The sequence below is a fragment of the Coenobita brevimanus genome, chromosome 43 (assembly GCF_032717465.1).
Source record: "Coenobita brevimanus isolate Jiangsu-jjx chromosome 43, ASM3271746v2, whole genome shotgun sequence".
NCBI lineage: Eukaryota > Metazoa > Arthropoda > Malacostraca > Decapoda > Coenobitidae > Coenobita > Coenobita brevimanus.
Window position 1 is genome coordinate 28043358 of NC_136996.1, and position 25679 is coordinate 28069036.

At 42.3% G+C, this 25679-nt stretch overlaps 1 protein-coding gene across 1 annotated transcript in view; it reads left to right on the forward strand.

Annotated features, from left to right (window-relative positions):
* Nucleotides 1–1729: 1729 nt before the first annotated feature.
* LOC145397864 (cell adhesion molecule Dscam2-like) overlaps nt 1730–25679 on the forward strand; it is a 123316-nt gene continuing 99366 nt past the window's right edge. The window contains exons 1-4 of the mRNA XM_080270898.1: nt 1730–1808; nt 2321–2512; nt 18502–18680; nt 25406–25544. Of these exons, the coding sequence (XP_080127024.1) occupies nt 1730–1808; nt 2321–2512; nt 18502–18680; nt 25406–25544 (589 nt within the window). The remainder of the gene's footprint in view (nt 1809–2320; nt 2513–18501; nt 18681–25405; nt 25545–25679) is intronic.

Genomic DNA, 25679 nt, shown 5'->3' on the forward strand with positions numbered 1-25679 from the left:
GGATAGATAGATAGGCGGTGGATAGATAGATAATGGATAGATAAATGGATAATGGATAGATAGATAGGCGATAGATAGATGGATAATGGATAGATAGATAAACGGTGGATAGATGGATAATGGATAGATAGATAGGCGATGGATAGGTGGATAGGCGATAGATAGATGGATAATGGATAGATAGATAACGATAGATAGATAGGTAATGGATATGGATAGGCGGTGGCTTGATAAATAATGGATAGATAGATAGACAGATAGGCGATGGATAGATAGATGGGCGGTGGAAAGATGTATAGGTGCTGGATAGATAAATGTAGCGAAAAAAGCTAACTAGATAGATAGATAAACTGATTGATAGATACAGACACAGATAGACATATAGATAGATAGATAGATAAATAGATAGGTATAGATAGGTAGACTGAGATTTGATAGGTAAACAGACTCCCTCGACAGATGGATAGGCGTTGTAGATATAGACACGATAGATGAATAGGTGATGGATAGAAGAATATGCGCTAGATAGATAGATAGATAGATGGATAATTAGATAAATGTGCTAGATATAATGGATGGACGATGAATAGATTAATAGATCACTAGATAGATAGACAGGCATCGTAACTAGGGGTCAATAGATGCTGGATAGAAGGATGAATAGGGGGTGAAGTGTAGTTAGGAATGGGTAGATACGAAGGAGGGAATGGATGGAAAGACAGACAAGGGATAGATGGATGTAATAATAGATAAATGGATACATAGATGGATGGACAGATATATGATTGAATGAAAAGATGACTGGATAGGCGGATGGATAGACAAATAGAAAGAAGATAACAGGATTGATGCTCAGTCGACAAGGAAAGGATGAAGGTAAAAACGTTGATCGGTAAACAGATGGAAATATATAGATGGATAGACAGGTGAGTAGATGAAAATACAGATGGATAGATAGATATATAGGTATAGATCAGTAGTTGGATGAACAGATATAGACAGACAGACACACATTCAAACACATAGACAGATAGATAAATAAACAAAGAGGTGGACAGTTAGGCTACTTGGATAGAGAGAGAGGTGGGCAGATAGTTAAGCATCTTAATTCTAACTATCCATCTATCTATCATTGTAATAAACAACTTCAGTATTATTCAGTGAAGCTACCAAATTTCAACAGTGGCAGTGAAAACCGTGTGGATCTGACTTTCATTATCCCCTCAACTGTAGAGAACTCTTATCATTCTGAATGAAATCATCTATCGTTATCAGAAATGCAATACAGATTACTTAAATACCCGGTAACTAAGTTACTAGAGGTGCAGCTGCAGTCAGTAACTTTCTTCCATCTCTGAGGGTTGAAATTAATGAAGCCAGGTTACAATCCTCCCAAACCTCTCGAATATTGTTGGTTAGTTTGGCAAAATGTTGTTGGAGTTTGACACACTTTCGAGGGATTGCACCAAAAACAGAGTGAGATTACAACCCACACAGTCTGCATGAATATCGTTAGTGTTGCAACAGTTCATGTAGCAGGATCTCCCTAGCCTATGTCACAGTTTCGAGCCAATGAAGCGGGATAACATTCCTTCCAATTCCTCTGATTGCCATTGGTTAGTAGTTTCGATACAGTTATGAGGCCGTGTTCCAAAATGATAGAGCTTGATCTCTCTTCGTTTCGGAGAGACAAGCTCCCTCCGCAGCTGGAGGAGAGGAGGACTCAACGATGTCCTCCTCGGCCGAGGAGCTGGTCGACGCATCCTCGGCCATGGAGGCGGAGGTGGAAGAGTCCTTCCCCTTTTCAGGTGCTGACGACTGATGGTGGTCGCCAGTAGGATCGACAGGTTTGCATGGTCTGGTCCGGAGCCGGGTCGGTAACTGAAGACAGGCAGTTGTGCCAATTCAGTGGGGTGTCCAGCTGCAGCCTCTTCCGAGGTGTCTCCCGGGAAGTGAGAGGCTGCAGTGGACAGGCCTTGCTCTGTCGTCGACAGAAGGCCGGACGTACGTCACTGGCGAAGCATTAGGGAATGACAAGGCGGGGCAGCCCATTCTCCTCAAAGATCTTGGAGAGAAGAATGTGCAATGTCCCCTTGTCACCCTCACAAAAAGCCCTCGCTGTCGCAACGCACATCTCGACGATGGTGCTAACTTCACCAGGATTAGCAGGACCCACGGTCTGGCGTCCCTGGGCCGATCGGCGCCGCCGTGCCAGGGCAGTGCCCTGCACGGCCGCGCCTCCTAGCCTGGTAACATCCCGGGCCTCAGGACCCTTAGGAGTTCCAAAGATAGAAAACTCCACCGCCTTGCCATCCCCGAGAGAGCGCCCGAGGTGCTGTGGATAACTTGGCGGTGCTCGAGAACATCAGCGCCAGTGTCTTGGCGCTTGATGAAACCGTACCCCGGCCTACAGTTGGACCAAACGACTGCTCCCTGGATCGGTATCGTAGGCATAATTGGTCTGCTAATAGCCCCCCATCAGCGGGTCTTAGGCAAGAGCAGAAGAGCGCCGGTAGACGTGTGAACTCTGGAACTTCCGAGCTCAAACTCCCTTTGAGGCAATGTTCCCAACTGATGGAGCTAGATCTTTCGAGATTTCTGGTTCTACACAGTGTCTCAGCATTGTTCCAGACAATTGAACGAAGATTCTAGCTAGATTTTGACATATTTTCGAGGCACCTTTTCGAACTGATATTGTGCGATCTGGTTAGGATTTCACACAGTTTGGAAGCTTTGTAAAGAGATCTGTTTACTGCATTTGAGCACACCTACTTTCCTCTCATCGGAATTTCTCTTTTGTAGTCTTATGCTTGGAGCTGTGGGGCTTCAATTCCCTTCCCCTTTATTGAGCCCGATTATTCCTCTGAACTCAGTCCCATTAGTTCATTTCTGTACCTCTCAGAAATTCGATAGGGAGCGCAGGGGTATTATCCCCCACTGACAAGATACTCCTTCAATTTAAATAACTGGAATGCTTTGTTAATAGAATTCCGTCTCTGGCATCCCAGTTATAGGAAGTTTTAATTTCTCTCTCTCTCTCTCTCTCTCTCTCTCTCTCTCTCTCTCGTCTCTGGCTTCCCAGTTATAGGAAGTTTTAATTTCTCTCTCTCTCTCTCTCTCTCTCTCTCTCTCTCTCTCTCTCTCTCACTTTATTTCGGAGTATAATGCCAATATTTTTATTCTTACCACCTCCAGACGGTTTTTTCCAACATGGGAAAGCGCCAAAACCCCATCAGTTCGATAGAAATCTCTCCTGAGCTGGTAAAATCGTCTAGTGGTAACAAGAATGGAACAAATAGGGCGATTTAGTGAATGTTAACCTCAGTCTCTTCACTCCCCAGTCTATTAAGCTCAGTTCCATCAACCCATTCTGAACGAGGATATCTTTCATACTGTATTCTGAGCTGAGAGGGAGGCCTTCATGTGGTGGCACTGATATAACCGAGCTGCTCCTCTGCCAGATCATGTAGATGTCCCTCGCCTCCCTACCTATCTCCCGAAAGTAGGACGATGGACTGTCGGAAGGGAGCAACTTTAACCTGCATTCCACCGGGTTCACGCTCACTTGAACCTATTACTATTATGCTGTATTCTTACTGCCACTACTCAGTTTTATTCAGGCTGAAGGGAATCGCGTCTTAGTGAGAGGATATACTCTCAAAATAATCCCCAGTCATTCCTTCAAATCTCTCGACCTAAGCTGAATAAAATTATTTCAGGGTTCAAGAGGATAGAAAGCCTGTATGATGAGCAAGAACTCGAGCTATCCGGGCTGGGGTAGGGCAGCCTGATAGAATTTCGTCAGAACTGATTTACTAACTTTCCACATGACGCTTCGAGGTGTAAAACCATCCTGATTGAGTGAGATCTTGCATGTATTCACTATCAGCAATGGGTGTTTGTACAGTCAGTGGCATATGAAGCTGTGTTGCACGTATGAGGACATCTGGACCATAGAAAACAAACTGGTAATTTTATCCCTCAGTCCCAGTAATCACAGGACACGCAATTTCCATTCCTCAGTCCCCCAATTTCCCCAAACCCCAATCTCATTAGCCCTTTCAGCCTGAAGACGTCATCTCTAATTATTGTTGTTATCCTCTATTATACCCGAATTAGGATAAACTTAGAATTGCTTCAGCCTCTCACACTCAGAAATTTCTCCTACTGTAAAGGAAAAAATCGACTGACAATGGCAAGAGTGAACTTAAAATTTGCTTCATCGGGGCTGTCCTAAGCTCAAGGAAATCGTCTGGTTGGAAAAGAATAAACTGCAAAAAAGACCTCATCGTACTGAAAGGGTTAATAATTGCGGCACCACCGTTCTTCCCTCCTCAGTCCTGCCCCAATTCCCCAATACCTAATGCGCCTCAGACTCACTCCCATTTTGCCCTGTTAATTGGATTCTGGAGGGGGGTGGGACGGAGGCAGCCAGCACTCCATCCGTCCTTATTGTGCCCCCACCTGTTGCCTAGCCCCGGAACCCTGTTTTTCTTGAGAGAGAGAGAGAGAGAGAGTCTGATTGTGTACTCGTGTGTGTGTGTGTGTGTGTGTGTGTGTGTGTGTGTGTGTGTGTGTGTGTGTCTGTGTGTCAGACAGATAGACAGACAGACAGACGAAACGAGAGAGGAAAGAGAAGGAAAATTACATGAGAGAGTAGAATGGAGAATATTACATAAGAGGAAGGAAAAAGAGCTTAAAGGGGAAGAGAGACAAGAAGAGGGAATTTAAAGGGGAAAGAGAGAGGAAGAAGGGGATACTAGAGGGAGGGGAGGGGAGGGGAGGGTGAGAGAGCGGAGTGGAGGGGAGGGGAGAGTGGCAGCATGGGAGAGGAGGGCAGGGGAGATTCAGGGGAGGAGAGGAAGGGATGGGGGGGAATAGGGGGAGGAAGATAGCCTGAAATAGAATGAGAAACAGGTGAGTGAGGCAGGAGAAGGGAAGGAGGGAGAAAGAGAAAAGGAGAGAGAGAGAGAGAGGAGGTGGGAATCAATTAAAATGATGCTTAGCTAATTAAGAAAACATCCAAATGACTGCAAATAAAATCCCAGGCTTCAGAAAAACAGAACAATCACATAAGCAAAATAAAAAGAAAGAAAGAAAGAAAGAACGGCCAGGTTAGGCAAGAAGGCGGATTGGAACCGAGAGAGAGAGAGAGAGAGAGAGAGAGAGAGAGAGAGAGAGAGAGAGAGAGAGAGAGAGAGCGCCAGACAAAAAGAAAAAAACAAACAGGTCAGAGTGAAAGGAAGTGAGAGGAAATACGAGAGAAGAAATGAGAAAGTGAGAGAATTGGAGGGAGCCAAACACATCAGGGGAGGTGATGGCAGGAAATGAGAGGTGAAGTGAGGTAGTGAGGAGGTCGAGAGGTGACTGAGTGCGTGAGTGAGTGAGTGTATGAGTGAGTGGGTGAGTGAGTGAGTGGATGAGTGAGTGTTTTGACAGGGGAATGAGTGAAAGTGTGAGTGAGTGAGTGTATTAGTGAGAGAGTAAGTTGGTGCGTTAGTGAGTGAGTGTTTAGACAGGGAAGTGAATGAGTGAGGGAGTGAGTGAGCGAGTGAGTGGGTGAGTGAGTGTTTTGACAGGGGAGTGAGTGAATGGGGTATGTGAGAATGAGAAGAGGTAAGTGTGTGAGTGAATAAAGCTGAGTATTGGTGAGAATGATAGGTGAGTGAGTGAGAGTTGGTGAGAGCCATAGGTGAGTGAGTGAGAGTTAAACTGAATGTGAGATGAGCAAGAGTTGTAAGAAAATAACTGGCACGTAAGAGAGGGGAAAGAATTGTGTGGGTAAGACTGAGTGAGAGAAATGAGAGGAAAATGAAAGATAGAGAAAATGGGAGGAAAATGGGTAAGTGAGCGAGCGACTGAGTGAACACGGGAAATGAATTGAGAGAGATGAGAGGTGAATGAAGGAAAGGGATAGAAGTGAGGAAAAAAAAAATAGGCTACTAGAGAGGAGAGAATTAGGTGAATGAGGGCAAGATGGAGAGAGGATGGAAAATGTGAGTGGAAGTGAGCTAGGGGAGGGAGCGCCAAGGAAGTGAATGGTACGAGTGAAGGACAGAATATGTTACTGAGTGGGAAGTAAAAAATTGAGTGGGAGGAGAGGGAGAGTTGAGATGATTAAAAGATCTGAATAAGTGAGACAAATGTAAATTATATGAAGAGAAGAGAGATGAGGATAGAAGTAGTGAATGACCTTGGCAATAGATATGAGTAATGGGATAAAGTAGTGAGTTGTTGTTGTTGTGTTGGTGTGTGTGTGTGTGTGTGTGTGTGTGTGTGTGTGTGAATTAACGAAAAAGTGCGTCGATTTTTGGAGAGGAACAAAAAACCTGGAAAGACAGTAAAGAAAGAGACTGATGAGAATGTGGCGAGTGGGAGGCAGGGGGTGATTATGGGAGAGAAAGAGAGGTGTTGAAACCTTGAGAGAGAGAGAGAGAGAGAGAGAGAGAGAGAGATGATTCAGTGTGAGGACAGGTAGCGAAGGTGAGAATACAGCAGTGTGGCGGTGCTTGAAGGGGCAGTGTGAAGGAAAAAAAACATATATACGTATACAGTGTTTTCCGTACGATTTTAATTATCGTTTTTATCGCGAATTAGCCGTTTTCATGTTTTAACCCCTCCCCCTTCCGAGTGAAAAAGGGCAAAAAAGGAAGGAAAAATGAGGGAAGCATAAAGAAAAATACTGACAGGGAAATTTCAAGCCAATTACGTAATCTAGACAAGTGATAAAGGGGCTTCGACCCCCTCCCTCTTCCCCCTTGTCATTAACTACCTAAACGCGTCAAAACCTAAATATGGAAAGCCATAAAGGTATTGGAACTTACCTTAGAAATCACCTGCTGTTGGTTTGGCGGCGGGAACTAGCAAACACACGCACCCCTAAATCACCAGCAAGCTAGATGTACACAGCTGTCTCCGACCCAAATTTCGGAAAGCAAATTAGTCACTGGAAACGTTATTACTGTTTTGGTACGTGAAATACTTGTGATCGTGATAACTAACTACTGGTGCCGTGAAAAACATTGGATTCTGTTTTTGTTCGAGACAGTAATAGAATAAAAAATGTGTATAAACCCTCCCCCCCCAACAAAAAAAAATAAAGAAAGAAAGAAAAAAAGAAAAAATATAAAACCTCAGAATAATGAAGAAACAAAAGAAAACAGAAGAGTATAAAAATCTCCTAGAAAGCATGAAAAGACTGCAAAAAAAAGCAAATTTAGAAGCATAAATAAAAAATATTTGACCTAGTAATATTAAAAGAGTACGAAAACGCAAACATTAAAAAAAAAAAGAAAACTAATAATCTCAGCAAAAACTAACAACACTGAAGGGAAAAAAATATTGTACTAAAACGAGAATCCCTAAGAGTATACGAAGCGAAACTAAATTTTATGAATAAAAAATTAAAACAAAAAATACTGGAGCCGAGAACAGAAACAAAAACAAACTAAAAAAAAAAAAAAAGTGGAAATCCTAAGAAGAGTATAAGATCCAGAAACACAGATAAAAGCTGAATAAAAAAATCAAATTATATACTCATAATCATGGGAACAACGTAAATTTGTAATAAAAAATACACTAAAAAACAAGAAAAGACATAACAAGGGTAAGAAAACAAACATGTAACAACGTAAAATAAATAAATAAAGAAATCTCTCAAGATCCCACGGCAGACATAAAATGCTGAGAATAATACGTATGAAAAGGCAAAGAGTTCAGAAAAAAAATCGACAAAGAAAAATGCATAGAAAGACCATAAGAAACACGCACATAAAAAATTAGAAAAATCACAGTGAAATCCCTAACAGTCCAATAAAAAGTCTAAGAAAAAACACCTAAAAAACAAGGAAGAATCACATTTAAGAAGGCAAAGAAAAATCATGTACAAAATCGAAAGAAAAAACACAAAAAACAACTATGACAAAGCATGCACAAATCTTTAAAATAACACAATAAACACCTAAGAAAAACACACGAAGCTGCGAGAAAACACACACATAAAAGCCTAAGGAAAAAACACATAAAATCCCAAATGATCCACTTAAAGACGCTGGTGCATAACAAGGAAGGAAGAGCGTAAACAGGAAGCCTTTATCGTTCACTGGGCATTTTTGTAACCTTGACCTTTGACCCCTTGATGTGGTAGGTCTCCATATTATAATTGCAAATCATAATAGATAGATAGATAAATAGATAGATAGAGAGACAGATAGAAGCAGGAAGTCAAATGATGAGAAGGTGTTGTGTCTGCGAGAATCGAGCAGTGCTAAACATGCTTACACCCTCTTAACACTGAGGAAAGCTGACGACAGCGGCCAGTAAGGAGATGATGCAGTTAGCTGTCAGCAGTCCTCTCGTGAATAAAGATCCACGAGGAACACACGTGACACACCCCTGCTACACCAGATTTTAGGAAAGAGAGTTTAGAAGGAGACAAGCGACCCTAGAGAGAGGTCGAGACGGAGATTAGCCTTAGAACAGAGAGAGAGAGAGAGATAGCGAGACAGGGAAGTAGCTACCCGGGACTTATACTCTTTCCATGTGAGAGACCTGGTTTAATATTTCCAAGACAAATAAAAATAGTCCCATACTATTCTTTACCTCTCCCGTCACTACATGACATCTGGTGGGGAAGCTACCACAAGATATAAAAGCCGCTCGACCACAAGTCTAAAATATACTTCTCTACAAGTAACTACAAAGTCTTTATGACATTTGGTGGCAGCGGTGGGTGTCATGCCACTTGTTTGTGGAGACACATTGACACCTCCTTTTATGTTTATTTTTACCATTGATCCCTTAACTTTTTTTTTTTTTTACCACTTCCAGAGGATTTCATGCACATCACGATAGATTGTTCGACCTGAAGGAGATATATTTACCATTCATTATTCCCTTCACCACTAAAGGTCTGTCCTGAGGTAAATAAAAATCGTCTTGTCAGATTCTTCTTTCTAGTTCCTGACGATTTCACTCAGCTTAAGATAAGGCTTTGATCCTGGAAGTGCTAAATTCAGAACTCCTTCATCCTTCAGTACCATTTGCCTCTCCTTTGCTGAATAAAATCGTGTGATATTAGTAAGAATAAAAAAAAATCTGATCCAATGAGTTAAGATATGTGTGTGAGTTGCGTGGGATGGATAGGGTAAGAAAATATCCGTGAAAGGGGCTGGAGTAAGGAAATTTATTCTTGGGCAGAGAGAGAGAGAGAGAGAGAGAGAGAGAGTAATTTTGTCTGTACACAAAACGCACATTGTAATTTTATTTTTCCTCTTTATTATCGTCTTGTGCTCTCTCTCTCTCTCTCTCTCTCTCTCTCTCTCTCTCTCTCACACACACACACACACACACACACACACACACACACACACACACACACACACACACACACACACACACACACACACACACACACACACACACACACACACACACACTCACCTTAATCCCCCACCGCGCCAGGTCCTAGAAAAGAAAAAAAAGAAGGAAAAAAAAACCGTATTATCTTGTGGAATTAATGAAGTGAATTTCCCTCACACACGGAGATGCCATTAAAGTTTCCTCTTCCGTATCAAACTTTTGGTGCGAGAAAGAGAGAGAGAGAGAGAGTAAAAAAAGAAGAGGGAGGAGAGGATAGCCGGAAGAAATGAGAGGAGGAGAAGGAAGAGTGAGGGGAAGAGGAAGTAGAAATGGTAGACGGTGGGGGTGAAGGAAGGGAAGGAGGAGCAAAAGAAAGTGGAAAGAGGAGGAGAAAGGGATGAAGAAAGGAGGAAGAGGAGGACGAGAATGGGGGAGGAGGGAAAGAAAGGTGAGAGGAAGATGAAGAACGTGGAGAAAGGAGAACAAGGAAGAGGGGCGAGGAGGAGAAATGTGTGAGGAGAAGTTATGGAGAAGAGGCATAAGCAAGAAGAGGTCGGAAGAGGAGAAGGAAATGGGAGAGGAAGGTTTAAGTGTTAGAAGAGAAAAGGCGGAGGGGGGGAAGAGGAAGGAAGACAAGAAAAAGGTGACGAAGGAAGTGTGGGCTTTGGGGGAGGAAGAGAAGAAGAGAGAAAGAGGAGGAGGAGAAGGAGGAAGTGAGAAGGAGCCGAGAAAAGTAGAGCTCAGAAATTAATATGATAATCTCTCGAGAATGAGATGAAGATCCTATGCTGAGGGGAAAGAGGAGGAGGAAAATGAGATTAGACCGGAAAAGTGGTGTTAGAGGAGGGGTAAGATCAGAGAAGGGGAGTTGGCCTCTTTACTTAGAAAACTCTTTTTATTTTTACCTTTGATCTTTTTCTCTTATTTCCTTTGAACTTTGCAATCTGCTTAACTTTACGTCAGGCGATTTTCTTCAGGTCAGAGAAACCACAAGCTCAAAATCAAAATATGTTACACACTATCTTATTGAACTTAGATTTAAGGACTTTATATTCAGTTCAGCCAATGCCAGACGATTTTATTCAGTCAAGAGAAATCCACTGAAGACTAAAATACGAAACGTGCCTCCATCGCCCCCTAATCAAACCTCTGAAAATCTTAGGTGGAATGCATGATAACTTTTACATTTTATTTTTGTTAACTTCAGACGATTTTATTCAACCTTAGAGAGACTTTTAGAGCTAGAATAATTCGATATAGCCTTCATTATCTCTCTCACCACAAGGGCACTCGTCTGAAGTTAGTAAAGTCTCTCAGCGGCAAGAATAAAGAGGGAATAGACGTCATTGGAGTGAAAAGGTGAGGGGAGGGGGTTCCTGTGTGAAAGAGGACCGGAAATGGAAAAGGGAGTGGAAAGGACAGGGTTATTAGAGAAAGGAAAGATCTGACGGGGCTAAGAGGGTGGTGGAAGAGGGACGAGGGGGGAGCGATGTGACAGGTTAGACAACTATTATGATAAAAGGACTTGTCTTCCTGTCTGTCTGTCTGTCTGTCTGTCTGCCTGTCTATGAGGGGATGGCGAAGGTGAAATTGGAACCATAGTCTGTCCTAATCATATGTCCCGGTTTTGCGTCCCAGTGTGATCGCGAGGCCTATGGTCAAGATACCATATAACCTGGAACTGAAATAGGGACTTGAATTCCATATCTGATTGCTCCCTGTCGTAGTGAAGGGTCATTTTGGGGTAGTGTCTTTGTCAATCTGTTTATAACAACAATGAGGCCTGTAACATTACACACGCATACTACGAAGGTTTTTCGGCAGTGCACCACAGTACATAACTCGGTGTGAAGCGTGCATCTACAGATATTTTCTCCTGCACTAACTGACCGGTTTGCCATAAGAAATGACTCACAGACGAAGCTTGATCTATCAGTGATCAGTAGGTTACATTTTTCTCTACTGCATAATGTACATCAACACATGAACATACAGTATCCATTAAAAGGATAATAGATCAGATGGCTTCAACGATGGCATTACAACCAAGTGTGGTTATCTGCTAAACTGCAAACTTTTTGTTCTGGGGCTTCATACTGGGCGTTGCTCACTCCATTCATATATATCCATTTTGATCAAATGTGATGATAGCCATGACTAAAAGGTAGGTACATCTTATATATATATATATATATATATATATATATATATATATATATATATATATATATATATATATATATATATATATATGGGTAATTAAGATAAGTTCTGAAATAGATAGATACTATAAGAACGACTGCATTTAACTACAAGAGAGAGAGAGAGAGAGAGAGAGAGAGAGAGAGAGAGAGAGAGAGAGAGAGAGAGAGAGAGAATGTCCTTAGGAGAGAGGAGGTAAGAAAAAGATTAAGAAATAAAGGCGGAAGGAGGCGCAGGGAGATGAAGGCAGGTTCTAAAGAAGTGAGATGTGGGGGGAGAGGTCGGGCAGGGAGGAGGAGAGATGTGCTAGAAAGGTGGAGGGACTGGGTGGATCGGGTGCAGGAATGGAGTGGCGGAGAGTGAGACTGTAGGAGAGGTGGAGGAAGTTGTGGATGAAGAGGAGTGAGGAAGAGGAAAAGGAACGGGTTGGAGTGGATGGAAAGATTGGCATGAAATAAGAGAGGCGAGAGGGGAAGCAAATGGTGGAGAGACTGGGTGGAGCGGCAGGGGGTGGAAAATGGGGAATGGGAGTTGTATGAGATGGAGGTGATGGGAAGAGGAAGAGCGAAAAGGAAGAGAGGGAAGCTGAAATATAAGACGGGCAGAAGTTAGTTAAACGGGACAGAAAAGAGTGGGGCGAGAGAGCTGTAATGGGTGAAGAGGGCTAAGGAAAAGGAAGAGGAAGTAGGAAAGGAAGGTAGCTGGAACAAGTTGGGCAGAAAGAGTGGAGGGTGAAGGTTGGGTGAAGGAGGGTAAGGAAAAGGAAGGGAAAAGAGGAAGGTCAGAAAGCGGGAATGTATGAAAAGGAATCGAAAAGAGAAGTGGATGAAAGAGAATGGTGATTAAGAGTTGTATTATTTGGAAGAGAATGTAATGAATGAAGTTGCAGTGGGTGAAGGAGAGAGGTTTGAGCTGGAGTGGAAGGATAATTGGGTGGGCGGGGAAGGGATGGAGAGGGTGGAGAGTGGGCAATGAGATTTGCACCAGGCGGGAGAGGTTGAGTAGAGGGTTTGCGTTCACCTTACTAGGCCCCTTTTGTGAAATGCCCAGTAAATGAAATGAGCAACATCGTGTAAGAGATGAAAAGTGCCCTGTATGTGTGGGTAACTGGGCACTTAATTTACGAAGCAGTGATAATTCAGTGACACGGTGGCATCATGCGAGCACGTAAACAAACAGTAATCGGCTGACTTTAATTATTCACCTGTGCCAAACCACTTGATGAGACACACAAACCGCTTTTGATTAACCGACATCATGTGACCGGGGATGCCATCACTCTTCCGTCAGGTGTCATAGTGCCACCCAGGTATGAGGTTAAGTGTCTTTATGTTGCAGTATTAGTCTTAAGATAACCGGGAATCACATGTGTGCAATGCGTCATGAAATGTTAAATATGACGGAAAGGAAATGAGGAAGAGTAGGAGGAGACTGGACTGAAAAGGGAAAAAAACTGGGAAGACGGATAGGTAAGAGAAGATTGGCGACAAAGAGGAAAAGGGAAACAAGGGTTTGATTGGGTAGAGGAGTTGGGGAAGAGGAGGGGAGAAGAGGAAGCGTTGGACGTAAGAAGGATGAAAGAGTTAAAACGTGAAATGGGATATGAGATAGGTTAAGTGAGGATGGGAGAGAGAGAGAGAGAGAGAGAGAGAGAGAGAGAGAGAGAGAGAGAGAGACAGACAGACAGACAGACAGACAGACAGAGGTGGGGGGACAGACAGAAAGATAGACAGACAAACAAGGATAACCACAAAGAGAGAGTGAGAGATGAAGATAAATAAAACATGAATTCATATTCAGGCGAGTGTTAACTATAAACACAATATATAATAAAGACGCGGAAAATAATATTACTGTAGATTCAGAGTGGGTGGAGAAACAAACTGTAATAAAATAATGCGAGAATCCACATAACGCAAAATCTGGGTAGGAAAAAAAAAGAAAAATAAATTCGTGACACCAGGACGGGAAAAAGAAGGAGGGAAAGAGATTAATAATGAATACAAGATGCCCAAAAAATTTTCAGAGTACCTACGACTTAGTAAGGAATATTAAATTGGTATCAGAATAAATTAGTGATTGGCTCTCTGTTAACTTTATTATTATTATTATTATTTTTTTTTTAGGAGAACAATCTTGCGGAATTTTGATCTTTGGTTCCTTCTTGCTTGCATAAAAAAGAAAATCACAATTAGCAGTTTGAGTATGTGGGTTTTATGTCTACTAAGCATTACCTCTGTTCGTCTGCTGAAGTACTGACTGATTTATATGTTTGTTTGTCAGGACCAAGGTAGCAGCACACAGACACACACGCACGAACGAGTACTTGCGCGCGCGCACACACACACACACACACACACACACACACACACACACACACACACACACACACACACACACACACACACACACACACACACACACACACACACACACAATAAAAAGTATACCCACTGATTCCCACATATACATATTCACGCACAAACATACAGAACCGCCAACCATGCACAAATAAACACACCTACTGTACAAACACACTTACATAAACATAAACACAAGCAATAGCAGCCACAGACACAAAACAAAGACACTGAACAGCGATTAGACGGATAGACAGACAGACAGACAGGCGGCCCGAGCGACAGACAGACAGGCAGGTTGCGCGACAGAAAGAGGTGTTGAAAAATCGAACGTGTTTTTGTTGTTGTGGAAGTGACGCGAGCGAGGTGGAAAAAATGCATTACCGGTCATTGTGTGTGGACGTGAGGGTGGATCAGGGGCATGTGGAGGGGGCATGTGGAGGGGACTGGGGGTGTGTGTAGAGGGGATTAAGGGGTTATGGTGTTATGATGCCTGTGTTTATGGTGGTGTTGCAGCGTCGGTGTTGTGGTGTTATGGTGTATGTGTTATGGTGAGTTTTATAGTGTTGTGGTGACGGTATTGTGATAGGGTATATTTATTAAGGTGTTCTGGGGTCTGTTTTATGGTGCTCTGATGTCTGTTTATGGTGTTGCAAGATCGGTATTGTGGTATGATGTATTTATTAAGATGTTATGGTGTATGTGTTTATAGTGTTGCAGTGTCGGTATTGTGATATGGTGTCATTATTAACACTATGGTGTCCTGATTCTAGTGTTACTATTCATGTGTTGTGGTGTTATGGTGAATAGGTATGGCGTAATTTGTGTGTGTGTGTGTGTGTGTGTGTGTGTGTGTGTGTGTGTGTGTGTGTGTGTGTGTGTGTGTGTGTGTGTGTGTTGTTTTTGTGTGTGTACGTTAGGGTGGATTAGAGAGATATCAAGTGCGAGGTTACACGGGTTGTGTGTTATAGTGTTAGGGTGTTGTGTTATGGGTGTTATAGTGTTATGGTGTTGTGATATGGGTGTTAGAGTGTTAGGGTGTTGTGTTATGGTTTCTAAGGCTTCTGTAGTGACTCATTTTTTTTATTACGTAGGGTCTGAGGCCGTGGTGTTATGGTGCAGGTGTTATGGTGTTATTAGCCATTAGTATGGTGCTTTGATAAGGTTTTTTGAGCTATGGTGATTGTGCTTTACAGTAGGATATTTACGTAATATGGAAGGACGTCACTGAATCTGTGTGTTACGTTGTGGTGTATTGTAGTGTGTGGTGTGTTGTGGTGTGTGATATGTTGTGGTGTGTAGAGTATTGTGGTGTGTGGTGTGATGTGGTGTGTGATGTGTTGTGTGCTGAGGTGTGTTGGATGTTGTGGTGTGTGGTGTGTTGGGGTGTGTGATTTGATGTGGTGTGTGATGTGTTGTGTGTGTGGTGTGTTGTGGTGTGTAGTATGGTGTATGGTGTGTTGTGTGGTGTGTTGTGGTGTGGTGTGATGTGCTGTGGCTTTTTGTGGTGTGTTGTGGTGTGGTTCTGGAGTATGTGCCAGTGTTATGATGTGTTCTGTTGTAATATATTCAGGTGATTAATATGCTGAGGTTATGGTGTGGTGTGGCATCCTGGATTGTGATGTATGGTGTAGTATGGTGCGGTATGGTGATCCTTAACTACAGTATATCCTAGGAGAGAGAGAGAGAGAGAGAGAGAGAGAGAGAGAGAGAGAGAGAGAGAGAGAGATGGGAAAGAAAGGAACAGACCCAGGAGAGTAAAAGTCAGGAGAGAGGAGGAGTGGTGGGTGGGAGAGTGGGGGGTGAGGAAGAAGGGGGAGTGTGGGAGAGGGAGGGGTGGGGGTGGGGGATATTAACGAGCGCTTAAAAGTTCCTTAATAGTTATGCGGCGGTCTAATTGTCTGAGACCTGGAGTGGCCTAGACCGCGCCACTGTTTTCAAAGTTCGGTCTCTGATGGTCTTTAATGTGGCGGGGTCTGTGTTTATCGCCTTAATTATTGGCACCAGCGACATTTTCGAGAGGAGAGGGATGTGGATTTTTGGGGAGAGAAGAGCTATAGAAACTTTAAATGTGCCTCTTTTGAGAATGAGGCTGGGGAGGCCAATATTTTTTTGTTCTGAAGCTCCTGCATTTTGGACCGAAAGAAAATTTTTGATGGTGTTGGTTGCCTCATTATTTATTTATTTATTTATTTATTTATTTGAGAGTGATAGAAAGTTGGAGTTGCATACCGGATGTCACTATTTTCACAGCTAAGTCTGGAATGGTCCCTACACATCTCTTCCTCAGCGATTTATTCCACCTTTGATACCCAGATATCCTCCTCTTTGTTGTCGATGCAAATTACCTAATTATTAAAACAGATAACGTAGAAGAGAAAGTCAAGGTCTAAAAAGCAAAATAAATCGCTTAGGTGGAAGTGTTACGAAACCCCCTAGTCCACCTAAAACTCGGTCCACTGATTCCAAGGGCACCTCCCTCCCTTCTCTCTGTCTGTCTGTCTGTCTGTCTGTCTGTCTGTCTCTGTCTCTGTCTCTCTCTCTCTCTGTCTCTCTGTCTCTCTCTCTCTCTCTCTCTCTCTCTCTCTCTCTCTCTCTCTCTCCCTCTCCGTATTCATTTCCCTGTCCCTGTCTTCGTCCCTAACCTTCTTTTTTAATTTTTGTCTGTCCCTCTCTTACCCTATCATATCTCCTACTTCTCCCTCACCCCTCCATTCCCTCCCTCATCCTTCGCTCCCTTCCCTCACCTCTCCCTCATAACTCTTACCTCACTTCTCCCACTTTCCCCTCCTCTCCTTCACCTCTTCCACTTCTCCCACCCATCCTATCTCACCAGCTCCTCTCACATCTTCTTCTCATCCCTCACTTCTCCCACCTCCCCCTTACCACTCCTACCCCTCCCTAACCTCTTCCACCCCTCCCTCACCTCTCCCGCCCCTCCCTTACCTCTCCGATCTTTCACTATCCGTCCCCACTCCTCACAAACCTCCCCCATCCCTTACTAACCTCTCCCACTTATCACTAACCTCTGCCACTCCTCCTGAACCTCTCCCGCACCCCCCTTACCGCTCCCACACCTCCCTCACCTCTTCCACACCTTCCTCACCTCTCCCACCCTTCCTTCACCTCTCCCATACGTTCTTAGCCTCTCCCATACGTCCCTAGTCTCTCCCAGCTCTAATTTTTTCCATCACTTCTCCTTTCTCACATCCCTCACCTCTCTCTCACCTCTCCTACCTTCCCTCACCTCTCCCCCTCCTCCTCCTCCATTCTTCGTCCTCTCCCTCACCCTCAGCTCGTTCTCTCTTCCCATCTCCATCATCTCAGCTCACCCTCTCCCACTCATGATCCTCCATCTTCTCTCACTGCATCCTTCCCCTTCCCCTCCTCTAATTTTCTCTCCCTCTCTCTCACATCGCTAGTCCATTCTCTCTCTCTCTCTCTCTCTCTCTCTCTCTCTCTCTCTCTTACCTGACCTCCCTTTACACATTCTGAACTTTTAGGATATCCATTTAAACAAACGCTTTAGCAAACAGAATTCAGTGTATTAATGTACTGCAAATTTCATCCCCTTTCACCACAGTACTTAAGAAACCATACGAGGAAAGACTAAAAGGATTTGGCAATAATTTTTTCTCACTGGAGGGGCAAAAACAGGAAATGTTTTATAAGGCTAGATTGAATTAACAACACAGATATAGGGAAGGTTTTTGTGCTTGCCGTCCACTCACTTCATATAGAGGTATCTTTATGTTGCTTTACACTGAGTGCCAAGTATAGAGGCCAGCTTTGGTTAGTGATGGAGGTGTCGCAGATGAAGGATGATGATGATGATGATGATGATGATGATATAGCTATGATGTTAATGATGGTGATGATGACTTTCGAGACATTTATGGAAGGGTGATAAAGAAAAACAAGGGATATGGACAAAACTTTATTCATGCCTTCATGCCGGTTCTGCCAAAATGCTTCTCCAGAGGAATATGTGTTTTTAGGATTACCTGACCTTATATAAGATCCATTGTCTGCCTAAACCTGGCGTGCTGGGCAGTGTTCGGTCCGTGTCCTTTCCATCTCTGCCTGCGGTACCTGTGCTCCTTAAAGGGACCGTACAACATCGTTCGTGCGTTTATTGCAGACCTTATTAATCTGTGGTTTTATTATTTGCGATTTCTATAGTTCTTTTTTCCATGGTGTTTTATTCCTTAGCTGAATAACGGCTTTCCCGTTCATAGACGCCCTTTTTCATCTAAACGTACGTAATTGACAGAAATATCAGTTACATAATGTTAACTGTCTTCTTTATGTCTGTTATATGATCATGATAAGTAGACTCATTATATTCTAACCTGGCCTGATATTACCATTTATCTGTCTTGAATGCTGAGCTGTAGCTGTAGATTAACACTAGAATATGATGGTAGTCACGAAGAAGTGCTGTGGAATGGATGAAGTTCAGAGCCAGATCCATTCTTTTTCTGCCTCTGAGCAAAGTGAAATAAGTTGCAAAAGGACGAATATCTGGACCAAGTTAAGGTGAAAGGACTATAACCCTCTATCTCTCTCCCTCCTACAGTGTCGGGTCGAACGGGTGTGGAGGCCCCTGCGTGGGTGGATGAGCCCCCCTCCAGGTTGTGGTTCGTGTCTTCAAGTGGGGGTTCAGTGACGTGCAGGGCCAGGGGAGCGCCGCCCCCCACACTCACATGGGTCAACCACGACGGATCCCCTGTCACCACCATACCAGGCCTGAGGGAGGTGGGTGGATAGATAGATAGAGATAGATTGATGTATAGGTAGACACATACACACTGCCAAAGAGAAATATAGATAGATGAGGACCCACCTATATATACTGTCGAAGATGGATATAGAGAGATGGATGGATGGATAAATAGACAGATATATAGACGGACAGGTAGATGGAAAGGAATATACAGATAAATTGATAAATAGATATGTGGTAGTAGATAGAAGAGCAGAGATAGATGGGGAGTGGGGAACGCCGCCCCCCCCCACACTCCCATAGGTCAACCACATCGAATCCCCTGTCACCACCATACCAGGCCTGTGGGGGAGGGGGAGTAGATAGACTGGAAAATGGATTGATAGATGGATGGATCGGGTTGACAGGTGGATGGATGGATGTACAGAGATAGGTAGATACTCTGATAGATGAATGGATGGGCATAGCGATAGATAGATACGCTTTTAAATGGATAGACAGATGGACGGATTCACTGACAGATGGAATGATAGATGGATAGATGTACTGATAGATAGATGAGTGGATGGAAAAAGAGATGGATAGATAAATTGAATGATGACATGGTTCAGCCACGACGGATACCTTCTTGCTCGTACTATCATGTCGGTGTGTGTGTGTGTGGGGGGGGGGTGCGTGCGTGCGTGCCTGGTACTTGTGTGTGAATATACGTGTGTGTGTGTGTACTCGTGTGCATTGTTATGAGTGTGTGTATAAATCCGCGTGCACACGTTCTGTTTGAAGGGGTTGAACAAATATTTACGTTGCCTCACAAATCTGCATACACCAGATTTGCATCATATCATCATTGCTAACGCTCACTGCAGTATCTACCCAGCGCAGCATATTTCCTCTCACTAGGCAGCATATGAGACTTCGTAGCACCTTCTTCATAGCGATTTATTTTACGTGTTTTACCTTAGCATCCTCTTCTGTGCTGTTAACTTTATATCGTTTATCATGGACGTAAGATTAATCATTAATTAATCGAGGATGCCGAGGTGCTATGTGCAAAATAAGTCGCTAAGGAGGGCTTGTTGCGAATTCTCCAGCTGCACTTGAACGACCCTCAACCTCAACACAGAAAAAAAATAGCTATAAAGACTAAATATTCCATAAAAATGGGGCCATAAGACTGTACTTATATATTTCCTTCCTATATGTTAATTCCAAAATTCATGGGACCTATTTAAAATTCTAATCCTTCTATTTCCCTCGATTTTTTTTTTTCAAGTTTAGGGAAAATTTCGAAACTGGACAATTAAAATATAGCCTCCATTAATTCCTTCATTACTTAAGGTCCTGTGTGAACTTAAGAAAAAAATAAAGTCAAAACTAGGTCACCGTAGGGAAGGGGTTAACTCTTCCTGGGACCTAAATTCTCACCTGAAGAGGATGATGTGGCGTTAGATTGAATGGAATACTAGAGGTGTTCTGATTATGTGAGGTTTATTATTATTATTATTATTATTATTATTATTACTTTTATTATTACTGTTATTATTATTATTATTATTATTATTATTATTATTATTATTATTATCATCATCATCATCATCATCATCATCATCATCATCATCATCATCGCTCTCGCCAAAACACATTATCATCATCATCATCATCATCATTTCAAACCTTTATCTATCCCAGTCGTTCGTACTGTAGAGTGACAGATAGATAGATAGACTGACTGATTGACTGATTGGAAGATAAATATGCAGATAAGTAGGAAGATAGATACATAAAAGACAGTTATGCTTATAAATAGATAGAAGGAGATAGATAGATGGATAGATAGGTAGTTACATAGATGATATATATAGACTGACAGACACACAGGAGATATATACAGTAGATAGGTAGATAGATAGACAGATTGGCAGATAGATAGCCTGATAGATAAAAAGAGTAGATTAAAAGTGACAAAGAAATGCCTGATGAAAGGGACAAAGACTACCCGATAACAAAAGAGGTAATAAAAGATGTGAAAAATGAGAGAGAGAGAGAGAGAGAGAGAGAGAGAGAGAGAATGGACAGAAAGGCAGCCAGACAGGAAGACTTACACACAAACAGAGAGAGAGAGAGAGAGAGAGAGAGAGAGAGGCAGCCAGACAGGAAGACAAACACAGGCTTCACGACAGACAGACAAATAAAGACAGGACGAAATTGATGGCTCGACTGTGGAAGAAAACAGACAGACAGACAGACAGACAAACAGGCAGACAGACACATGTGGACAGAAACAGAGACCGAAAACAGACAGGAAGAAAGACAAACAAAGACAGTGTGTTAGAAAGACAGACTGACACAAAGACAAAGAAGACTGCAGACAGAGACAGAAACAGGAGCGCATACAGAGTGAGAGAGATAAAGAAAAGCTAAACAGACAAAAAATACCAAAGAAATAAAGGCAGAAAGAGGGATATGCACAGACATAGATAGGAAAAAAAAAAAAACAGAGAGTGGCAGATAAAAAGACAGAAGGAAAGACAGACGAACGATTCAGTTTCCCATCACACACCTTTCAATCAGAATGGAAATAACAAAAGAAGTGCAGTTGTATGAGAGAGAGAGAGAGAGAGAGAGAGAGAAGCTTATCAATTTCACCCGGAAATAACAAAACCAATGCACCACGTATCAAAGAAAAGATAGATTGATAGAGAGATAGATGGATATACACAAAGACAGACAGAATGGGACAGAGACAGACAGATAGACTGCCAGAAAAGACCGATAGAGAAGCCTATCAATTTCACCCCCAAAATAGCAAAAGCAAAGCACCGCATATTAGTGATAGATAGATCGATAGATGGAGACAGAAACAGAAATAGACAGAAAGACAGAAAAAGACAGGGAGTGACAGGAGTTTATCCATTTCACCATCAAAATAACAAAAACTGCACTATGTATCAGTAAAAGAAAAATGAAACTGACTGATAGATAGCTAGATAGATAGGTGATAGGTAGGTAGGTAGATAGAGATAGAAAGAGACAGGTCGGTAGAAAGATAGACAGAGAGACAGAGGCAGAGAGACAGACAGAAATGGAGATAAAGACAAAGCTACAGATAGACAAAAAAGAGAGAAGTTTATTAATGTCACATGCAAAGTAACAGAAGCAGTGCACTTGTATTAGCCAGAGAACTGATAGAAAGATACATAGACAGAGAGAGAGAGAGAGAAAGGGTGTCGGAGAGGGAGAGAGAGAGAGAGAGAGAGGGGGGGGGAGAGGGAGAAGGAGAGGAGAGTATGGGAGAGGGATGATGACAGATAGAGACAGAGAGAGGGGGAAAAACAAGACAAGAAAAATAGACAGAGAGAAACGCTAATCATTTCCACGTGCAAAATAACAAAAGCAGTGCATCAGGTATTAGCCAATCACGCAGGCTCCACTCTTTTCATCCCCCATCATAGAGAATTCTGATTGGCTGCCCGCTCTCTCTCTGTAATCCCTGCAAAAGCTCTGTGTAACCTAGCTGAAGTATGGAACGGAAAAATACATGAACGAATATAGAGTCTGTGTGTGGGGAGAGAGGACTGGGTGTGTGGAAAGGGGGGGGGAGTTTGTGTGTGTGTGTGTGTGTCTATATTAATATTGTGTTTGTCAAGAGTCTGTGTTTTCGTGTCTATCTGTCTGTTTGTGTGTATTGGTTGTTTGTTTGTTTGTTTGTTTGCATGTTTTTTTGTTTTCTCCAGTAAACTCTTCGATTCATAGAAATGAAGTTAGCTGGGTATTCTCTCTCTCTCTCTCTCTCTCTCTCTCTCTCTCTCTCTCTCTCTCTCTCTTTAGTACCAGATGCCTCCTACCAAGCTGAATAAAATCGTCTGAAGGTAGCAAGAATAAAATGAAGAAATACGTCATCGTGGTGAATAGGTTTAGACTGAAATTGGGAGAGAGAGAGAGAGAGAGAGAGAGAGAGAGAGAGAGAGAGAGATATTATACCAGTCAATTGTTCATTCCATTCACCTATATTTCCCACTCAGAAAACGAAAATGAATAATAAGAGTTACTTGGAATTATTCATCAAGATATTCATTCTAGTCATACATCCGAATTTGTAGTGAGGAGAGACACGAAGGATTATATTCATCAGGTTATTCATTTCAGGCATCTGTTATTCATCAAATTATTCATTTCAGTCAACTATTTTTCATCAAGTTATTCATTTCAGCCAAGTATTTTTTCATCAAGTTATTCATTCAGCCAAGTATTTTTCATTAAGTTATTCATTTCAGCCAATTATTTTTCATCAAGTTATTCAATACAACCAACTATTTATCATCAGGTTATTCATTTCAACCAATTATTTATCATCAAGTTATTCATTTCAGTCAACTATTTTTCATCAAGTTATTCATTTCAGCCAAGTATTATTCATCAAGTTATTCATTCAGCCATCTATTTTTCATCAAGTTATTCATTTCAGCCAACTAATATTCATCGTTATTCATTTCAGCCAAGTACTGTTCATCAAGTTATTCATTTCAGCCAAGTATTTTTCATCAAGTTATTCATTTCAGCCAAGTACTGTTCATCAAGTTATTCATTTCAGCCAGGTACTGTTCATCGTTATTCATCAAGTTATTCATTAAAGGGTCCCCGTTTCACCCGTCAGAGGGGTCGGTGACTTGGAACACGTGTAAATTATTAGCTCCAAAAATTGTGTAAAATCGAGAGAGAGAGAGAGAGAGAGAGAGAGAGAGAGAGAGAGAGAGAGAGAGAGAGAGAGAGAGAGAGAGAGAGAGAGAGAGAGAGTTGGAGGGAGGTCAAGGACAGACAGAAAAAATGTGTGGGAGGGGGGGTAGAGGTGTTGTGTGTGTGTGTGTGTGTGTGTGTGTGTGTGTGTGCTTGTTCGAGTGCGTGTGGAGGGGCTTCCTGGAATAGTAAATACGTACACATAGCACGTGGGTGTAGATATGGTTTACGTACATGACTGTCTGTATATATATGAGCGGTGTTGCAACAGAGTATGACATGGGTAATTGCGCGCACATACTTACATACATATATACATACATGCATACATATATACATACATACATACATACACATACGTATTTGCATGAATTTATATACTTCGATGTAACGGGTGTATGAATTTAGTTTAATTTATTCAGGATCTCTCTCTCTCTCTCTCTCTCTCTCTCTCTCTCTCTCTCTCACACACACACACACACACACACACACACACACACACACACACACACACACACACACACACAAGCATACTAAAAAGCACCCTAATCCCTTCTCCGCAATACACAAAGGCAAGGTCACGAGAGAGAGATAGAGAGAGGGAGAGGGAGAGAGAGGACGTCACCATCGAAACCATCATTATTAAGAGGCACATCAAGAGTCTGTCGGAGCGTGAAAAAATAAATGTTGAGTGAAAAAAAAAATATTTCCCGTTCCCGAAAAATATTTGCCAAGAGCTGGAGGTGTCAAAGGGAATTTCATCGTGGAGGGTCGGTCCCCCCCGCAAAAAAAAAAAAAAAAAAAAAGAGAGAGAGAGAGAGGGGGGGGGAGATATTAAAAGTCTATATTAATTTAGGTGACGCATTCGGCCATGTTTTTGTTTGGCGTCGATCACAATGGAGGCCTGTGTGTGTGTGTGTGTGTGTGTGTGTGTGTGTGTGTGTGTGTGTGTGTGTGTGTGTGTGTGCTTTTGTGCGCTTATGTGTGTGAATGTTTTTTCTCGTGTGCATGTGAGTGGGTGTCGGTTCCAGTGTATGGATGTTTATTCTTGCGTGTTTATATGTGTGCACTGTATGCGTGTGTGTGTGTTTATGTATGTGTTTGTGCGGCTAAACATGTGTAATATTTTTAAGCAACGGGATTTTTGTGTTTTATCCGGTTGTGTATGTATAATGTATGTGTGTATATATATGTATGCAAGAACGTACGAGTATGTATACATGTTTATGTGTATGTAGGAATGTAGGAATATGTATAATAATAGAGTATGCAATATGTGTGTGACTGTGGGTAGCTGTATTTGTGCTTGTACTTATGTGTTTGTTTTTTGGTTTGTGTTTTTTTAGTTTGTGTGTAAGCTTGGCCGTGTGTTTGTGTTGGTGTATGTATGGGAGTTTGTGTAGATGTCTGTGTGCAGCTTGAAGAGTTTTGTGTGAATTTTAGAGGACCCTTGTGTAAATGTGTGTGTGTGTGTGTGTGTGTGTGTGAGCCAGTAAGAGTGAGAGTGAATAAATCTCACACTATATGTACCAGAATGACTGAACACACGCATGCAAGTTTGTCCATATTATTCCCTTCCTGTTAATACGTAAATGTTTGCCAATCACCATACTAACCAGCCCGCCTCTCGCCCTACCCACTGCCCAAATAACCACTGGCATTATGTTCTCCATGTAAAACTGATTCTTTTTTTTTTTTTCTTTTTTTTTTCCTTTTTTTTTTGGACGTAGCTGATTGAATTTTGGATTTTAAGGTATGTGTTTTTTTTTCTTTTAGTTGTGTCGGTAACTGGCTTTATTTCTAGATTTATTTTGACTGTTTATTTCATATTAATTGCTGCCAGTTATCAAGCAAATTACCTTAAACCGCACACACACACACACACACACACACACACACACACACACACACACACACACACACACACACACACACACACACACACACACACAAAACCCCCCACCCCTCGTAAAAATTAATTAAAAGGATAAAAAAATCAACTCACCTTCGTCTGCCCCCTCAGGTGTACAACAACGGGACGCTACACTTCCTGCCTTTCCCTAGCGAGGCCTTCCGTGCCGCCATCCACTCCACGTCGTACCGCTGCCGTGCCTCATCCCCAGCAGGTACCGTGCTCTCCAGGGACACGCACGTCAGGGCAGGTGGGTATTTGGATATTTAAGATATTGGGTATTAGATTCAACTCCTATCTAGTGACGAATTTGTGTTTTTTTTTTCTTGCCCATTCCAGACGATTTTTATTTAACTTTAGGGAACGTCTTGGAACTGAATGATTT